The 18169-nt window shown below is 39.4% G+C and overlaps 2 protein-coding genes across 2 annotated transcripts in view; one reads left to right on the top strand and one right to left on the bottom strand.

The window, feature by feature from the left end:
• Window positions 1-4752, top strand: part of LOC121385488 — a 36528-nt gene extending 31776 nt beyond the window's left edge. The window contains exons 9-10 of the mRNA XM_041516187.1: window positions 3270-3351; window positions 3773-4752. Coding sequence (XP_041372121.1) covers window positions 3270-3351; window positions 3773-4379 — 689 coding nt within the window. The 3' untranslated portion in view covers window positions 4380-4752. The remainder of the gene's footprint in view (window positions 1-3269; window positions 3352-3772) is intronic.
• Window positions 4753-7285: 2533 nt separating this feature from the next.
• Window positions 7286-17969, bottom strand: LOC121385487 (cytochrome P450 2B2-like). The gene is made up of 8 exons (XM_041516186.1): window positions 17597-17969; window positions 15537-15759; window positions 14291-14384; window positions 13452-13611; window positions 12496-12632; window positions 11008-11104; window positions 10132-10332; window positions 7286-7461 (listed from the first exon to the last, which is right to left on the bottom strand). Exons 1-8 carry the CDS (start codon window positions 17967-17969, stop codon window positions 7286-7288), a joined length of 1461 nt encoding a protein of 486 aa, XP_041372120.1.
• Window positions 17970-18169: the final 200 nt, after the last annotated feature.

Here is an 18169-nt window from a genome sequence, read left to right as displayed (position 1 = left end):
TTTCTGAGTTATCTTTTCATACTTCTTAAAGAATGGGTACATTTGTACGACGTTCAATTGTGTTGTTTTTTTTGTTTTTGTTTAACAACACGATTAGAGCACATTGATTCATTTATCATCGACTATTAGACGTCAAACGTATGGTAAGTTTGACATGTGTGTGTGTGCGTGTGTATGTGTGTGCGTGTGTGAATGTCTCTGTGTGTCATATACACCATCCCACAGACAAGATAGCACATACAATGGTCTTTGGTATACCAGTCACTGAACAAGAAATAGTCCGATGGGCCCATAGTCGGGAATTGATGCTGGACCAACTGCGCATCAGGCGAGCGCTTTACCACTGGACTACGTCCAACTCTACGGTGCATTTGTGTAATGTGTATAATACTTAGAAATAATTTGTTGTAATAATAAGAAAATATATTAATTTATAATGCAAAATATTTGTTTACACTTCTTAAAGTATCCCCTTTAAATGTAGGGGGCGGAATCTAGCTCAAGCCGTGGAGCGCTCGCCTGGGGTGTTTGGGTCATAGGTTCGAATCCGCTGAGGCTCTTGGAGGACCCATTCTTCGATTGGAGTTTTTTTGTGTGGGGGGGGGGGGGTATTATTGTTACTATTAAATAAATATTTATTGTCCCAGATCATACAGCAGGTCGGGGTTAGGTGCCCCAAATCACAGCTTTACATACATATCACTGTTCTAAACAACAACAACAACAAAATATGTTATAAATAACAAAACTGTGTGCTGGGGTGTTGTCAAGCTAACCATCCTATATTTCCCAATGTGCTGGGGTGTGGTCAAGCTAACAATCCTCTTCTTCCCAATATGCTGGGGTGTGGTCAAGCTAACAATCCTCTTCTTCCCAATGTGCTGGGGTGTGGTCAAGCTAACAATCCTATTCTTCCCAATATGCTGGGGTGTGGTCAAGCTAACAATCCTATTCTTCCCAATATGCTGGGGTGTGGTCAAGCTAACAATCATTTTCTTCCCAATGTGCTGGGATGTGGTCAAGCTAACAGTCTTATACTTTCCAATGTGCTGGGGTGTGGTCAAGCTAACAATCCCATCTGTCCCAATGTGCTGGGGTGTGGTCAAGCTAACAATCCCATCTTTCCCAATGTGTTGGGGTGTGGTCACGCTAACAATCCTATCTTTCCCAATGTGTTGGGGTGTGGTCAAGCTAACAATCCCATCTTTCCCAATGTGCTAGGGTGTCGTCAAGCTAACAATCCCATATTTCCCAATGTGCTGGGGTGTGGTCAAGCTAACAATCCCATCTTTCCCAATGTGCTGGGGTGTGGTCACGCTAACAATCCCATCTTTCCCAATGTGCTGGGGTGTGGTCAAGCTAACAATCCCATCTTTCCCAATGTGCTGGGGTGTTATCAAGCTAACAATCCCATCTTTCCCAATGTGCTGGGGTGTGGTCAAGCTAACAGTCCCATCTTTCCCAATGTGCTGAGGTGTGGTCAAGCTAACAGTCCCATCTTTCCCAATGTGCTGGGGTGTGGTCAAGCTAACAATCCCATCTTTCCCAATGTGCTAGGGTGTGGTCAAGCTAACAATCCCATCTTTCCCAGTGTGCTGGGGTGTGGTCAAGCTAACAATCCTATCTTTCCCAATGTGTTGGATGTGGTCACGCTAACAATCCCATCTTTCCCAATGTGTTGGGGTGTGGTCACGCTAACAATCCTATCTTTCCCAATGTGTTGGGGTGTGGTCACGCTAACAATCCTATCTTTCCCAATGTGTTGGTGTCTGGTCACGCTAACAATCCCATCTTTCCCAATGTGTTGGGGTGTGGTCACGCTAACAATCCTATCTTTCCCAATGTGTTGGGGTGTGGTCACGCTAACAATCCTATCTTTCCCAATGTGTTGGTGTGTGGTCACGCTAACAATCCCATCTTTCCCAATGTGTTGGGGTGTGGTCACGCTAACAATCCTATCTTTCCCAATGTGTTGGGGTGTGGTCACGCTAACAATCCTATCTTTCCCAATGTGTTGGTGTCTGGTCACGCTAACAATCCCATCTTTCCCAATGTGTTGGGGTGTGGTCACGCTAACAATCCCATCTTTCCCAATGTGTTGGGGTGTGGTCACGCTAACAATCCTATCTTTCCCAATGTGTGTGGTCACGCTAACAATCCTATCTTTCCCAATGTGTTGGGGTGTGGTCACGCTAACAATCCTATCTTTCCCAATGTGTTGGGGTGTGGTCACGCTAACAATCCTATCTTTCCCAATGTGTTGGGGTGTGGTCACGCTAACAATCCTATCTTTCCCAATGTGTTGGGGTGTGGTCACGCTAACAATCCTATCTTTCCCAATGTGTTGGGGTGTGGTCACGCTAACAATCCTATCTTTCCCAATGTGTTGGGGTGTGGTCACGCTAACAATCCCATCTTTCCCAATGTGTTGGTGTCTGGTCACGCTAACAATCCTATCTTTCCCAATGTGTTGGATGTGGTCACGCTAACAATCCTATCTTTCCCAATGTGTTGGGGTGTGGTCACGCTAACAATCCCATCTTTCCCAATGTGTTGGGGTGTGGTCACGCTAACAATCCTATCTTTCCCAATGTGTTGGGGTGTGGTCACGCTAACAATCCCATCTTTCCCAGTGTGCTGGGGTGTGGTCACGCTAACAATCCTATCTTTCCCAATGTGTTGGGGTGTGGTCACGCTAACAATCCCATCTTTCCCAATGTGTTGGGGTGTGGTCACGCTAACAATCCCATCTTTCCCAATGTGTTGGGGTGTGGTCAAGCTAACAATCCCATCTTTCCCAATGTGTTGGGGTGTGGTCACGCTAACAATCCCATCTTTCCCAATGTGCTGGGGTGTGGTCACGCTAACAATCCTATCTTTCCCAATGTGTTGGGGTGTGGTCACGCTAACAATCCCATCTTTCCCAATGTGCTGGGGTGTGGTCACGCTAACAATCCTATCTTTCCCAATGTGTTGGATGTGGTCACGCTAACAATCCCATCTTTCCCAATGTGCTGGGGTGTGGTCACGCTAACAATCCTATCTTTCCCAATGTGCTGGGGTGTGGTCAAGCTAACAATCCTATCTTTCCCAATGTGTTGGATGTGGTCACGCTAACAATCCCATCTTTCCCAATGTGCTGGGGTGTGGTCACGCTAACAATCCTATCTTTCCCAATGTGCTGGGGTGTGGTCACGCTAACAATCCTATCTTTCCCAATGTGTTGGGGTGTGGTCAAGCTAACAATCCTAACCTTCCCTGTGTTGTAGATTTTACCAGCACGGGTATTGCGATAGGCGCCGGTATCGCGGCAGTGATCATTTGTGGCATCGTTCTCAACTGGATTCGAAGGTAACCATACCATACCATACCATACCATACCATACCATACCATACTATATAACACCATTCCATTTCATACCATCCCATACATTCTGTGCCATATCATATCGTATCGTATCATATCATATATCGGTACATTTATCATATATATTATATATATTATGTGGTCTCATATCGCGTCATATGATAAAATGGTGGATGAAACACAGCATCTGCAACCTATCTTATTTCAGATGGGTTGATGAAAACTGCATTGATGTTAAATTAATATGTGACGTAGATTTTATTTCATTTAGTTTATATGTCAAAAAAAACTAAAAACATTTAAAATGTTTTCACCCATCCTTTATCACTTTATCAGTACCATCCCCGTCACTCACACAGCCATCTCATGTTTTATTTATATATTTATGTTTCTCTTTCACCCCAGAAACAAATGCGGAAAACAGGACGAAGAAGATGATACTCCTCCTGGCTATTACTGTCACTTTGGAAAGAAACTCGATAAAGATGTCGATTTGGCCACGTCTACAACGCTAAGTCACATGACAGTCGAAAACGGCGTTTCAGATTTAGAAGATAAGGATGCTGGTATTGAGGTCGAGCAGTCGTCAAGTGTTAACGACGGGGGATACGTAACAGCGGTTGTGACGTCAGCGTTACCACTGGGATCATCCAATGGCGATTATTTTGTTGTAGAAAAAAATCCTTTGGAAATTCAGCGAAATTGTAATGAAAATGACAGTGCATCATCGTCATCATCATCTGCGTTAGGACTATCTCAAAACATCGGACATCCTACAGAGGTTGTATATGACCGTCCTATTAAGACTAACGAAATATACACAGAGGTACAGAAATCAAATTGGCGGCCACCAGCAGACGATTCTGTCGCTAGCTACAGTCATTTGAACACATCGGACTACAACAGAGTCGGCTTCTACGATACCGCTAACATCGATGGCCCGACGTTGTCATCATCGTCGTTAAATGATGAGATGTACAGTCGTCTGAAATATACAGACGATGGGGCCTAGTTTAGACTGGGTTTCGTCTCGCCTTGTCTCGCAGTAAACCACGGACCTCCGTGTTAAGGACAGGTGATTTTGTTTAAAGCCGCAGACTCTTGTTTGGTCTTAGGCGTACGGGCTCCCATTTTTGTATGGGGGCAGACTGGCTTTTGTCCGAATTAAACGAAAGTGTCCGAATCTGCATAACGACATTTATTCACATTAGTATTACTGCTAAACAGCTATATAGGGTTGTAAACTAATCACTACGCATTTTTACATAGATTACAAATAATTTGGAGAGTAGAATGATGGAAATACATGGTAAAAAGGTCTCAGATTAGCATATTTTGCCTGAATATGTGTATCATTTTCGTTCGAATGTGAGGTTTTGCTCCAGCACTAAGAGGGGGGGGGGGGGGGGGGGGGGGGTAAACCCATGCCAAGTCTTGTACGATTATGGGAAGTAATTTGGCAATAAATCTCACAGTGTCCAGGGCCTCGTTCTGAGAAGCGATATTAGCACAAAGGTTTGTAGAATATCCATACTCCAGGGCCCATATTTTCGAAGCCATCATAGTGCTTCGAAATCGTAAAACCGTCGTAGGTTGTGACGTCACTACAACACACGCCATAGTGACGTCATAGCTTACGATGATTTTACGATTTCGTAGGCTAAGATAGCTTCGAAAATATGGGCCCAGGGCCGTAGCTAGGATTTTTTGTTTGGGGAGGCAACTGAGTAGTTAATAGTCTAAAACTCCTTAAACGGTTGTGAAGAGAATTTTCTTTAAGTTTCTATAATTTTTTCCGGATTGTTTTTTCCTTGCCCCCCCCCCTCCCCCCCCCCCCCCCCACCCCCACCCCCACCCCCGCGCTAGCTACGGCCCTGTACTTGGAATTAATTTTCACGGGCTGAATGTGGAGTCTGCGACCGTAATATACTTGTATTTAGTATGATGTTGTTGTACAACGTACACAAGAGGTTGATTTCCGTCATATAATCATCTCAGTTTGGTGTTTTAAACACAATTATAACTAGCACGTAATGTGTAGGTTCTTTGGTATTAAATTTCCATGTATTTCAGTTGTATGCAAATGTAATTAAAAAACATAATGTAAAAACGTCCTGACCGTTTACTTGGTAAAGTTCATTAAATTGTTGTATTTGCGATATGTTTAGTTTTCTTAAATAAATTATGGTGAAACTATTTATTATTACGTAGCTCAGTGGTAAAGCGCTCGCTTGATGCGCGGTCGGTTTGGCATCGATCCCCGTCAGTGGACCCATTGGGCTATTTTTCGCTCCAGCCAGTGCACCTCGACTGGTACACCAAAGGCCGTGGTATGTGCTATTCTGTCTATGGGATGATGCATATAAAAGATCCCTTGCTGCTAATCGAAAAGAGCCGACCATGAAGTATCTGTGTGGTCCTTAACCATATGTCCGACGCCATATAACCGTAAATAAAATGTGTTGAGTGCGTCGTTAAATAAAACAGTTTGGTGTTTTAAACACAATTATAACTAGCACGTAATGTGTAGGTTCTTTTGTATTAAATTTCCGTGTATTTCTGTTGTATGGAAATGTAATTAAAATATATAATGTAAAAATGTCCTGACCATCTACTTGGTAAAATTCATCAAATTGTTGTATTTGCTATGTGTTTAGTTTTCTTCAATAAACTATGGTGAAACTATTATTAAAGGATTTTTTTTAATAATATAGTTTTCACAGAAGAATGCATGGGCCGATCTGGAGGAGGGAATTGAGACCTTTTAAAAGCTCAAACATTCAACAGCATCCTTTACATAACAGTTTGTTTACAATTTTCATTTTTGTGAATGTCAAAAGTTTATTGGGTGCCTTTGTCAGGTGTTGGTCCATGAGCCATTTTGTCCATGGTCTCCTCCCTAAAATACGGCTTGGATCCGCCCTTGGAATGTAATAAGTTAGTGGTATGCAGGCGCGGATGCAGGATTTCTGAAAAGGGGGAGGGGGGAGTCCAAATGTGATGACTGACGTCTATATAATAATCTCGTGTCTCCTTAAAGGTTATGGTCGGTTTTCAAAAGGGGGGTCCGGACCCTGGACACCCCCATCCCCACCCCCAACCCCACCCCATATCTCCCCCCCCACCCCATCCCCCACCCCCCCCCACCCCCCCCCCCCCCCCCCCCCCACACCCCACCACACCCCACACCCCGATCCGATACTGGTATGGTTGGATTCGATTGTAATCAGTTTAGATCAACGACTCTTCGTTTGGTTATCCCATCAGTTAGAATGTATATTTTATATTTGAACGCAGTAAAAGATTTGCATTATTAGAACTATCGATTTTCCTACGTTTATCTTGAATACCGTAATATCTCTTCAGTATGTTACCTTTATAATTAGGTACACTTGAAAAACCAAACCCAAAGCCAGCGGATTTCAACTGTTTGTGTGCTGGTGTTTGATCTTCTACTAAAACAGTAGGAATAGTTACAGTTATTAATCGATTATGGGTTTTATAATCGATCACCACGTGGCTAAAACTCAATCGATCGACTTTCAGTTATAATCGATCATCGGAACATCGTTGTATTGAATACACATACATTGTACTATAAAGATATTTATTAAAAGGAAGAAAATTAGTACACTTAATTGTTAGTAAACAAATTAATTTTATATTTTGCCCATGTCCTGTATTAGTCTCCGTAGGTATCGTATATATCAACCATTATATATACACGTTACTCCTGTAGATATCGCATATATCAACTATTATATAATTTATTATATACATCAGTCACTGAAGATACGTCACACTTCGAAGTTAATGAATGACGTTGTTCAATCGTTAATATTTAGATTTTCTCTGTCAGTATCGTCACTAGTGTTAAACTTAGAGGATGGTTCAACCTTCGTCACAGAACTGATGACGTCATCTTTGTGTTGCTATGACGTTGTATGGGGCGGGGCATGGTGCCGCGTCTCGGTCATATTCCAGGCTCAGTACGTCACTTTCCAACTTTGTTAAACTAAAATCTCGCAAGATGTTGGCGAAGAATAAAAATGATGTCATCTCAGAAAGGTGGTCCACCATCTGACTACCGACAACTGAAAAAAAATCATTATTATCAGTTTACGGGGAAATACTCCAATAAAATTAGATAGGGGAGGTCGGCTTTTTTTATTTGTTATTATTTTATTTAGGTCTCACTATACAGATGCAATGTGCCCAATATCAAATGAAGATTGCTAATAGAACGTGTTCTCGTTGGCACTAACCACCTTTGCGAACGTATATTATATAACTATTTATTTTCGTCCCAAAATTGAGAACATTTACGTCTCTCTCTCTCTCTCTCTCTCTCTCTCTCTCTCTCTCTCTCTCTCTCTCTCTCTCTCTCTCTCTCTCTCTCTCTCTCTCTCTCTCTCTCAAGTTTTAGAACGCTCTGTTCTTGACATCATTGAAGGAAGAAATGTTTTATTTAACGACACACTAATCACATTTTAATTACTGTTATAATGCGCCAGAAGAGAAGAAATCCGCTGCCACCACGCAATGGGCTACTCTTTCCAGTTGTGTGTATGTATGAGTGTGTGAGCGCGCGTGCGTGCTTATGTATGTATGTGTGTGTGCATGTGCGTGCGTGCGTGCGTGCGTGCATGTATGCATACATGTAAGTATGTATGTATGTGTGTATGTATGTATGTATGTATGTATGCCCACAAATGACTGTCAGGTCAGGAATTAACGTGCTTATATCAATTTAATGTTCAAGCACGCTCGTTGTGAGCACGATTTCTGACAAGAGCCAGAAACTGTACTGGAACGACAGGGGGGGGGGGAGTTAATATAAAACTGCACAGAATTCTTGCCACAAATACATTTCTATATATGATAAACTATTCTGAATCAAATAAATGCTCATTCTGCAATAAACTACCTGAAACTTTACAACATTTGTTTTACGATTGTGACAAGGTACGAGAGCTTTGGAAAAGTTTAGAAAATTGGATATTTCATGAAACGGGATTTCGCATTTCACTAACAAAACATTTAGTGATTTTTGGGATGATTGATGGAAAAATGGCCCAAAATATAAACTGGTTAATAATTAATACTAAATACTATATTTATACCATGAAAATACTTAAAAGAAATTTATGTATCAATGCGATTAAAGTTATTCTACGTAAAAAATTTCAAATAGAAAAATATATATATTTAAAAAATTGCGAATATGATAAATTTTATAACAACTGGTCCAAGTGGCTTGATCTACTAGCTTAAACAAAATACATATTGACACAGACGTATACAATTAACAAACTATATTCTTTAAAAAAAAATCGGTCTTTTACTCCATCCAAACGTTTATTTCTAGCGTTACACACCTGTCCAAGCACTCGTCTAGTTCCTTTATCTTCTACTTCTCATTTCCTTTCTTCTCTTTTTCCCTTTTCTACTTCTTTTCTACTGTCTTCTTTCCTTCCAAACTTTCTTTTATTTTTGTCTCTCATTCCTCAGACCAAATGTTATTTAGAAATAACGTATGGGCGTGTCAACTTAATGTTTGAGTTTTAAAAAAAATTATGCCTAAATCTCACATTTATGAAAGATTATGCTATACAAAAAGTAAATATTTTTGGTACAATATATATGTATGTATGTATTTATATATATAAAGCTAAACCTCTATTCTATGTACATGAATGTTAGTGTATATGTGTATTATTGTAAATGTTGGTTTAAGATTGTATAATATGTGTATGTATTATGTACTATTGTAACCATGTGTATATAATATAATTATGTATATTAGCTCATTGTAAGGCAATGATGCAAGGCGCCCCACCCTTGTCATTGTTAAATTGATCTGGGGGTAATAAAAAATGTATTTAAATAAATAATAAAAAAAAAAAAAAAAAAAAAAAAAAAGAATATATATAAAACTTTTTTTTTTTAAAGGTTAAAAACGTTTATACAAATGATTAAATAAAAAATACTTAATTGATGGTTAAATAAACTTTCTTTACAAGGACGTTGAAAAGGATTATACAAAAGGTTAAAAAAAAAAAAAAGGTTTCTACAAATGATTATGTAAAACGTAGAATATTGAGAAGCTTAATCGGGTATTTATGTGACAATGTCGGAGGAGAGGAGAAGGGAAGGTTCGCGCCATGTTCAATTATTTCCCCGGGCCCTTCCATCCACCACCTCCTCCACAGATGTAAATGTTAGGAAATGGAGATTGATGAATGACATCACCTCCATATTCACTATATCATGAGCCAGCATAAAACTATTTCAATTAGCCGTAAGGGATATTTTATATGCACTATCCCACAGACAGGACAGTACATACCACGCCCTTTGTTACACCAGCTGTGGAGCGAGCACTGGCTGGATTTATAACTGATGTCCGACGGTCTGCTGTGATATGCTGAACAGACGAAATACAGTGTCAGTTTTGAGTCAGTGGAAGGCTTTGAGCAAGTGAATTGGTGCGTTTTGGGTAAGAAGAAGGCTTTGGGAGAGTTAATGAGTAAGTTTTGGTGAGTAGAATGATTTGAGTGAGTAAATTTGTGAATGTGAGCTTTGGGTGCGTGGAAGGCTATGAGTGAAGGAGTTTTGCGTGAGTGGAATATTTTGAGTGAGTGAATTGGTGAGTGAGTGAGTGAGTGAGACGTCAGTGAGTGAGTGATTAAGACATGAGTAAGTGAGTGGGTGAGTGATTGAGTGAGCTAGTGAGTTTAGTTGGACAGGCCAATGAGACTCACATTCATCTATACGAGGGTCCGGTTCATTAACACGCCCAGCCGAGTCGACGTGACGTTCCGGTTGGAATCGCTCAGGATGGACACACGTCACTGGATCGGTGAGCACGGGTCGGAGGTCAAACAGAACGAGCGCCTCTCTCGGTATCGAGTGTCCGCCAATAGTTGTGTCTGTTGTCACAGTGTACGGCGAGGACAGCGTCACTGGAAATTACATGTGGCCATTATTATATAGACACATAAAAACACACTCTCTTCTTTACTTTTTCCTCTCTCTCTCTCTCTCTCTCTCTCTCTCTCTCTCTCTCTCTCTCTCTCTCTCTCTCTCTCTCTCTCTCTCTCTCTCTCTCTCTCTCACTAACCACTAACGATTAACAACTAACCCACTGTCCTGGACAGACAGCCCAGATAGCTGACACATATTTCCCACCCCCATCCTCCGCCTCCACCCAGTTGCTACTATCTTCTGACAGGTCCTTTAGAAGGAACATACTGAACCATTAATTCATCCATGCACCTCTGCAAACATTCAAAGAAACCTTAGTACTGCAAACTGGTGATTAACATATGGATAGTTTGATACTGAGAAGAGAGAGAGAGAGAGAGAGAGAGAGAGAGAGAGAGAGAGAGAGAGAGAGAGAGAGAGAGAGAGAGAGAGAGAGAGAGAGAGAGAGAGAGGGTAGAGAGGTAGGGTGGGTGTGTATTTGAAAATAGAAGAAGGAAAAGAGTTAAGAGTTATTTTGGTTTAACGACACTACTAGAATATATTGATTTATTAATCATGGGCTAGTATTGGATGTCAAACATTTGCAATTATTAATAAATGAATGTGTTCTAGTGTTGTCGTTAAACAAAACAAACTTTCTTTCTTCTACTCACTAATGTTTGCATAGCGTTTCACTTCAGAAATCGTTGCTCTAACATAGGGTAGAGCTGGTCTGTTGGAAAACCTTATTTCTTCGTTTTCTCCTACAATCTGAAATTGTGTTACCAATCATGTAAATGAATACGTTTAGTGTTATGTACACGTGCGTACAATGTATATAATACATCAACGATAATAGTTGTGGCTTGGTAAACTAATACGTTTAGTGTTATGTACACGTGCGTACAATGTATATAATACATCAACGATAATAGTTGTGGCTTGGTAAACTAATACGTTTAGTGTTATGTACACGTGCGTACAATGTATATAATACATCAACGATAATAGTTGTGGCTTGGTAAACTAATACGTTTAGTGCCATGTACACGTGCGTACAATGTATATAATACATCAACGATAATAGTTGTGGCTTGGTAAACTAATACGTTTAGTGCCATGTACACGTGCGTACAATGTATATAATACATCAACGATAATAGTTGTGGCTTGGTAAACTAATACGTTTAGTGTCATGTACACGTGCGTACAATGTATATAATACATCAACGATAATAGTTGTGGCTTGGTAAACTAATACGTTTAGTGTTATGTACACGTGCGTACAATGTATATAATAAATCAACGATAATAGTTGTGGCTTGGTAAACTAAAACACAATATGGCATAAGGACGTCTGGACTATTTTTAAATTATTTTCTTATAATTACAAATTTTCCGAATTTATACGATTTACTGTATTCTGATTGGCTGTCGTCATTAAAAAACCAAGCGTTATCCTTCCATAAACCTCATAAAAATACGTCATCACGGAAGACCAAGATCGAAATAACTGCACAACACCAACAGTCACTACACGTAAACAAAAGTTAATATCAAGGTCACTTTGCGATAGAAAAACACAAGACAAATCTGCACATGAAATTGTTTCATTTTTTTTTTTAAAGTTATAAATAAGATATATACACTGTTTTTGTTGATTCAATACTTATTTTTATTTTTAGCGGACAATTTCTAATAGTATGTATACATGCTTATTTACAGAACATGGTTGACGGTAAGAACGAAAGAAATTATTTTTGAGTGTTTTAGGGTACACTTCTTGTACTGTTTGTAATTATAAGAATTGTTTCTCATTTTTTAGGAATTTATCGATGTATAAAAGTCACAAATGTAGTATAAAATCGCTTCGCTACGCTACGCGATTTTATACCATTTTAGACTTTTATACATCGATAAATTCCTAAAAAATGAGAAACAATTCTTATATGGTAGGTATGAAACATTCTGTTGTGTATCTCCTAGGAGAGTGGCAGTCCTCCTAATTACGAACACCTCTTAGTGTCCATCAATCACCAATTTGCCTAACATCCTTTTGACTCTGCCTTGTGCAGATATACGATTTTGATATGGGAATAAGGTTATGTCGTTCAGATTTAAAACCATTTTATAATTAAGAAAATAAATTAAAGTCAATCTACCGTGTCGATTTCCTCTTGACATTTTCGTTGGACTTTCGGGTGAACTGTAACCAGCAGAAAAGCCCATTGGAGAACACACGTCACGTGGTTTGGAGCGGTTAACAACAAAGTCGACAGACTTTGCAGATACGTCGCCTCTGTAAAGAGAAATATTTTCATCTATAATCTCACTAAATGTTTTGGGGGTTGTACACTCCTCGTAGACGTATGAGTTGAAAATAGCGGTAATTATCTTTAAAATCACAGGCACGTGATAGACGAAATAGGAGATGTTAACCAATCCCCTTCCTCCCCTCTTCTCCCGTCTTCTCCCCACCCACCCCCACCCCATCCCCACCCGCTTTTCACCAAGGTAAGCTGTCTATAACATATTGACAAATATTAAACAAAACTGATTTTGTGACCCTCTATATTCAGTCATATTATTGTTATTTCGATTTGTGAAACCTTCGACTCCTTTCGACTCTATCCTGTACAAAGATACACTTTGGAATGCGGTAACCGTTTTGTTCTTTGGATTTTTAAGGTTAGGTGATGGCGTCTTTTAAATATATCACAATATTTGACTTTACTTTCAGACATATATACATGTTCAGATTTTAACTTTTGGTGATCGCATATTTTAAATATATCACAAAACTTGACTTTACTTTCAAACCCAGTTCTTTTCAGATTTCAACTTTAGGTGATGGCGTCTTTTAAATATATCACAATATTTTACCTTACTTCAGACATATACATGTTCAGATTCAACTTTAGGTGATGGCGTCTTTTAAATATATCACAATATCTGACCTTACTATCAGGCATATATACATATTCAGATTTCAACATTAGGTGATGGCGTCTTTTAAATATATCACAATATCTGACCTTACTTTCAGACATATATACATGTTTAGATTTCAACTTTAGGTGCTGGCGTCTTTTAAATATATCACAATATTTGACCTTACTATCAAACATATATATGTTTCTTCTTTCGAGCTGTACTTTGATGAATAGGTCAGTGAAGTCCCGGATGTTGTCACCTTTATATGAGGCTCTATGACTGGTCAGGATTGTGTTGACAGTGTCACGTGACTCGGAGTCTAACGTTAGTCGGCGATGCACGTTCTGAAAACCAAATACAATTGTCATTTAGTACACGTGTTAATATTTCAGGGAGGAATCTGGGAAGGTAGGTAGGTAGGTAGGTAGATATACAGATAAACAGGTAGAAAGATATATTAGACAGACAGACAGACATATATATTAGACAGACAGACAGGTATTAGACAGACAGACAGGTATTAGACAGACAGATATATTAGACAGACAGACAGATATATTAGACAGACAGACAGACATATAGATGCAAAAAAGTATAAATTCAATAACAAACAGCACTTGATTCCCCCACCCAAACCTGTGGAATTAAAATCAAACAAGCAAAAACACACACACACACACACAAAAACATGCACACACACACACACACACACACACACACACACACACACACACACACACACACAAAATGAAACAATAAAACAAAATTAATTAAAAACAAATCTCACAAAAAAACAAAAAAGAAACCTCACACAAAAAACACAAATAAAAATAACATTGGATAGTAATATAAGCAGTATGTTTTAACCGTTGGAAAGCTTAAACGGAATGATATATTTAAAAACAAAAAACCCACAGGAAAAGAAAAAAAAGAAACAAAAACAGGAACATGATTGGTTTTACATCCCCTTATAGAAAGCTAATAAGATTACTTTAACTTTGAGACAAGGGTGGGTATCCTCACCTCTTCATCGCTGGGTAGCACCCTGATAGAAGGAATAGAATCCTGGAAACAGGACTTGGGAAATAAAGTATTTAGTACGCTCCTGAATGATGATCTGAAACAGATACAAGAGAATAAGAATCAATATTCCTGGACCGAGGCCTGCCTCCCCCCTCCCCTCCACACACACACACACACACACATATACACACACACACACATACACACACATACATCACCACCACCATCACCAACACCAACACCACCACCCTCATTTCGATGACGAAAATTACGTTTTTTGTTCCTATTCTATATAAATAAAAACAAGTTTGTTTTGTTTAACGACACCACTAGAGCACATTGACTAATTAATCATCGGCTACTGGATGTCAAACATTTGGTATTTTTGACTCGTAGTCATCAGAGGAAACCCGTTACATTTTTCTTAATGCAGCAAGGGATCTTTTATATGCACTTTCCCGCTGACAGGAAAGTACATACCACGGCCTTTGACCAGTTGTGGGGCACTGGTTGGATGGATCCTGCGACGCAAGCACTCAACCGACTGTGGTAAATCCTGCCTCTCTACATAAATAAAGGTGAAAATATGGCTGTAGAGGCTGTACCTGTAACCCCCCCCCCCCCACCCACCCCACCCACACCCATATTATTGTCCCCTTACCCTCCCCCAACTCCTGATATTGATCATTCGGACCTAATATTGGAGCTGTAATGATTTGATACAGTAACATATCGCGATACGACGTCTACGATACGACTCGTCGATTTCTGACAGCCTTATCGCGATACGACATCTACGATACGATTCATCGATTTCTGACAGCCCTATCGCGATACTTCATCTACGATACGATTCGTCGATTTCTGACAGCCTTATAGCGATACGACGTCTACGATACGATTCATCGATTTCTGACAGCCTTATCGCGACACGACATCTACGATACGATTCATCGATTTCTGACAGCCCTATCGCGATACTTCATCTACGATACGATTCATCGATTTCTGACAGCCGTATCGCGATACGACATCTACGATACGATTCATCGATTTCCGACAGCCTTATAGCGATACGACGTCTATGATACGATACATACATATAATAAAATGGCCGACCCTAATTTTGCACAGTATAGATATATTTTTATTTATTTATTTTGACCCCAATTGAGACGTCACTGATAATATCTCCCATACCGTATTGGCTGTTTTGTCAGTTTTTTACAAAATGTTATATATTTACTTTGATCCCACTGTGACGTCACAGATAATATCTTCCATACAAGCATCAATAAGTTGTCCAAGCGGCACCCCGCTGCCTGGTTTCTTCTTCAGCTTCGCCGTAAGCAGTTTCGCCTGATTGGATATTTTCATTTCAATTCCAGTGGTTGGAGTTATCTGCTCCTGGTAACTGATTGATTTCTTCAGCATTGCAAACCAGGTGGCGTTATTGAACCATCTTTCCTCTATCAAAATAAAAGCAGAGGTAATTTAAAATTGGTAGGAGAAACTATATAAGAATTGTTTTACTGAGTGATATATATTTCGTAAATGACAAGAAAGTTTAACACATTTCGATATAAACAGTGATGTAATAAAGAAAACAGTATGGAAAGCAGATTTTTATGCAAATTAGTTTAAATGTCATGTCCAAATAAAAGGTATTTTGTAAAATTAAATTGATATATAAAAAAAGTATTAAACGACAACACTCTAGCACATTGATTTATTAATCATCGGTTATTGGATGTCAAACATTTCGTAATTTTGACATAGTCTTAGAGAGGAAACCCGCTACAGTTGTCCATTAGTAGCAAAGGATCTTTGGTATGATTCACCCCCACAGATAGGATAGCACATACCATGGTCTTTGATACGCCAGTCGTGATGCACTGACTGGAATGAGAAATAGCCCAATGGGCCCACCGACGGGGTTCGATCCTAGACCGACCGCGCATCAGGCGTGCGCTTTACCACTGGGCTACATTCCGCCTGGAACCTGAACGAGAAGACGTGTAATAAGTGTGTGTTTCGTCTAACGACTGAGTTAGAACACATCTCATACGTTTACGGTCGCAGACCCTAAGTTTCGACCCGTCAAAATCGACAATGAGTTTGGTTAATCGACAGACCTGCAGCGCAGTTGGATAAACGTTCAATAAAGTGAAAGGAAAGTCCAACTTTGAAATGGATAAAAATCTTCTTAAAAATAGTCTAGAGCTTGTCTCCATAACCGTTACTTCTCAGAGGTATGTGTGTTTTTAAAAATATTAAAAATGCATTTCGCGGCATTACGAACACCGGGATGACTAGAAACACTCGGATGTTTAAAAAAAACCTACTTTTATTGAAATATATTTCAACTTAGAGAACAAATATACAAAATATATAATAAATATGTCATTTGGGACCATGTGATCATGTACGTTATTTGAGACAACGTGAGTATGTTTGTATCAAAGTTTAAGATAAACACACAAATGAATACATCTTTACACAGAAAGACAATCGGGACCAATATCTTCCTTCGAGAGAGCGTCACGTTTGAGAAAACAGAGTTTGAGATAGAGTAATATCTGATTTCAGTCATTAAAAAATGCTTTAAAATTGGCGTTTTGAAAACCGTGTGGTATATGAGCACGTAAAACTAGTTACCTACCTACCTAAAATTAAAAAATTCGCCGTAGTGTTTAAACAAACTAGAGTCAGTCACTTTAAGAAGAATTAAAGAACCAATCTAATTAAAATTAGCTCCACTGGTTAATTACCTGTGGATCTAACAGCAGCCCGTTGGAGCTCATGTCCAGTTGACCTTTCATTCGACCAATCAAAACCTTACTTGCAAAACCATGCCAGTAATTTGAAAAGAATTTGAAAACATTCGGGATTATGCCGAGGGTATATGAAATGATTCGGGTGAATTACGAAGTATGCCGGAAACAAATTTCAATATAACATTTTGTATAAAAAGATTTTCAAGATGAAAAAAAAAACCGTGATGGTATAGCCATAAAATCTGTTTATGCTAGTATATAATCCAGAGTTTATTACTGCACTTTTCCCTCTGTTCTTTAATGTTGAAATAGACCATCTAGTTCGCCTATTGCATAAATAGTCTCGCCCAATATTTTTAGAATTTGTATGCTCCCGAATAACGCTATAAAAGGCGAAGTGTAATTGGTCGATATTTAAATTGTTATTTATAGATCAAATGTCACCTGGACATGGGAGTCCACGCAATGCTGTTAGATCTGCTGGTAGACCAGTAGAGCTAATTTTAATCAGATTGATTAAAGAACTTACTTCTGACAACGGATCGATGGAGTCGGTCCGTCGCCCACTGCCAGCTCGGTCGGCGACGGAAGACGTCTTTCAGGGAACACGCTTCTTTAAAAACACTTCTTCCGCTCACAACGACTATCAAATGCTTTCCGTAATATATTCTAAAAACACTCCCGTACCGCAGTCGCAGGTCTGCAAACGTATCGCTCAATGGTCCCTTTAAGCGGGAGTAGTCCCACATGTTTCCTATGACGGGCCAAGCAAAAGGGCCCGGAGGTAAATTTTTCGGCGTGGTGATGGAACAGTATAGCAAGTAGCCTACAACAGCACCAAAAACCAACACCGGCAGTGGTATTAAACCAATAGTTGTGATTATTTCTTGGATGATATCCATTATGATAATGTGTATGGTAGAACGTTCGCTTTTAAATATACGCTAAAATATGTCCAGTTGTTCGAGACAAATTGTTTCTATAGTAAAGTTGTCCTGTAAGTGGAAAATAGTATTTCTTGATGTTCCGATGAAATATTTATTATCAGCCCGTCCAGGATATCCGGGAACTGAAGTATGTCCTGTGTAAACAGACACACATG

Source organism: Gigantopelta aegis, chromosome 11 (assembly GCF_016097555.1).
Source record: "Gigantopelta aegis isolate Gae_Host chromosome 11, Gae_host_genome, whole genome shotgun sequence".
In the NCBI taxonomy this organism is placed as follows: domain Eukaryota; kingdom Metazoa; phylum Mollusca; class Gastropoda; order Neomphalida; family Peltospiridae; genus Gigantopelta; species Gigantopelta aegis.
This window is presented reverse-complemented; position numbering and strand designations above follow the sequence as displayed.

What these genes read in the sequence shown, in the direction of transcription:
- LOC121385487 (XM_041516186.1), bottom strand. Translation starts at nt 17,969, where the DNA reads ATGGATATCATCCAAGAAATAATCACAACTATTGGTTTAATACCACTG. An exon ending in CCATCGATCCGTTGTCAGAA is followed by an intron (nt 15,760 to 17,596) that starts GTAAGTTCTTTA and finishes TTATTTTGATAG; the next exon opens with AGGAAAGATGGTTCAATAAC. An exon ending in AAACATATATATGTTTGATA is followed by an intron (nt 12,633 to 13,451) that starts GTAAGGTCAAAT and finishes TTCTCTTTACAG; the next exon opens with AGGCGACGTATCTGCAAAGT.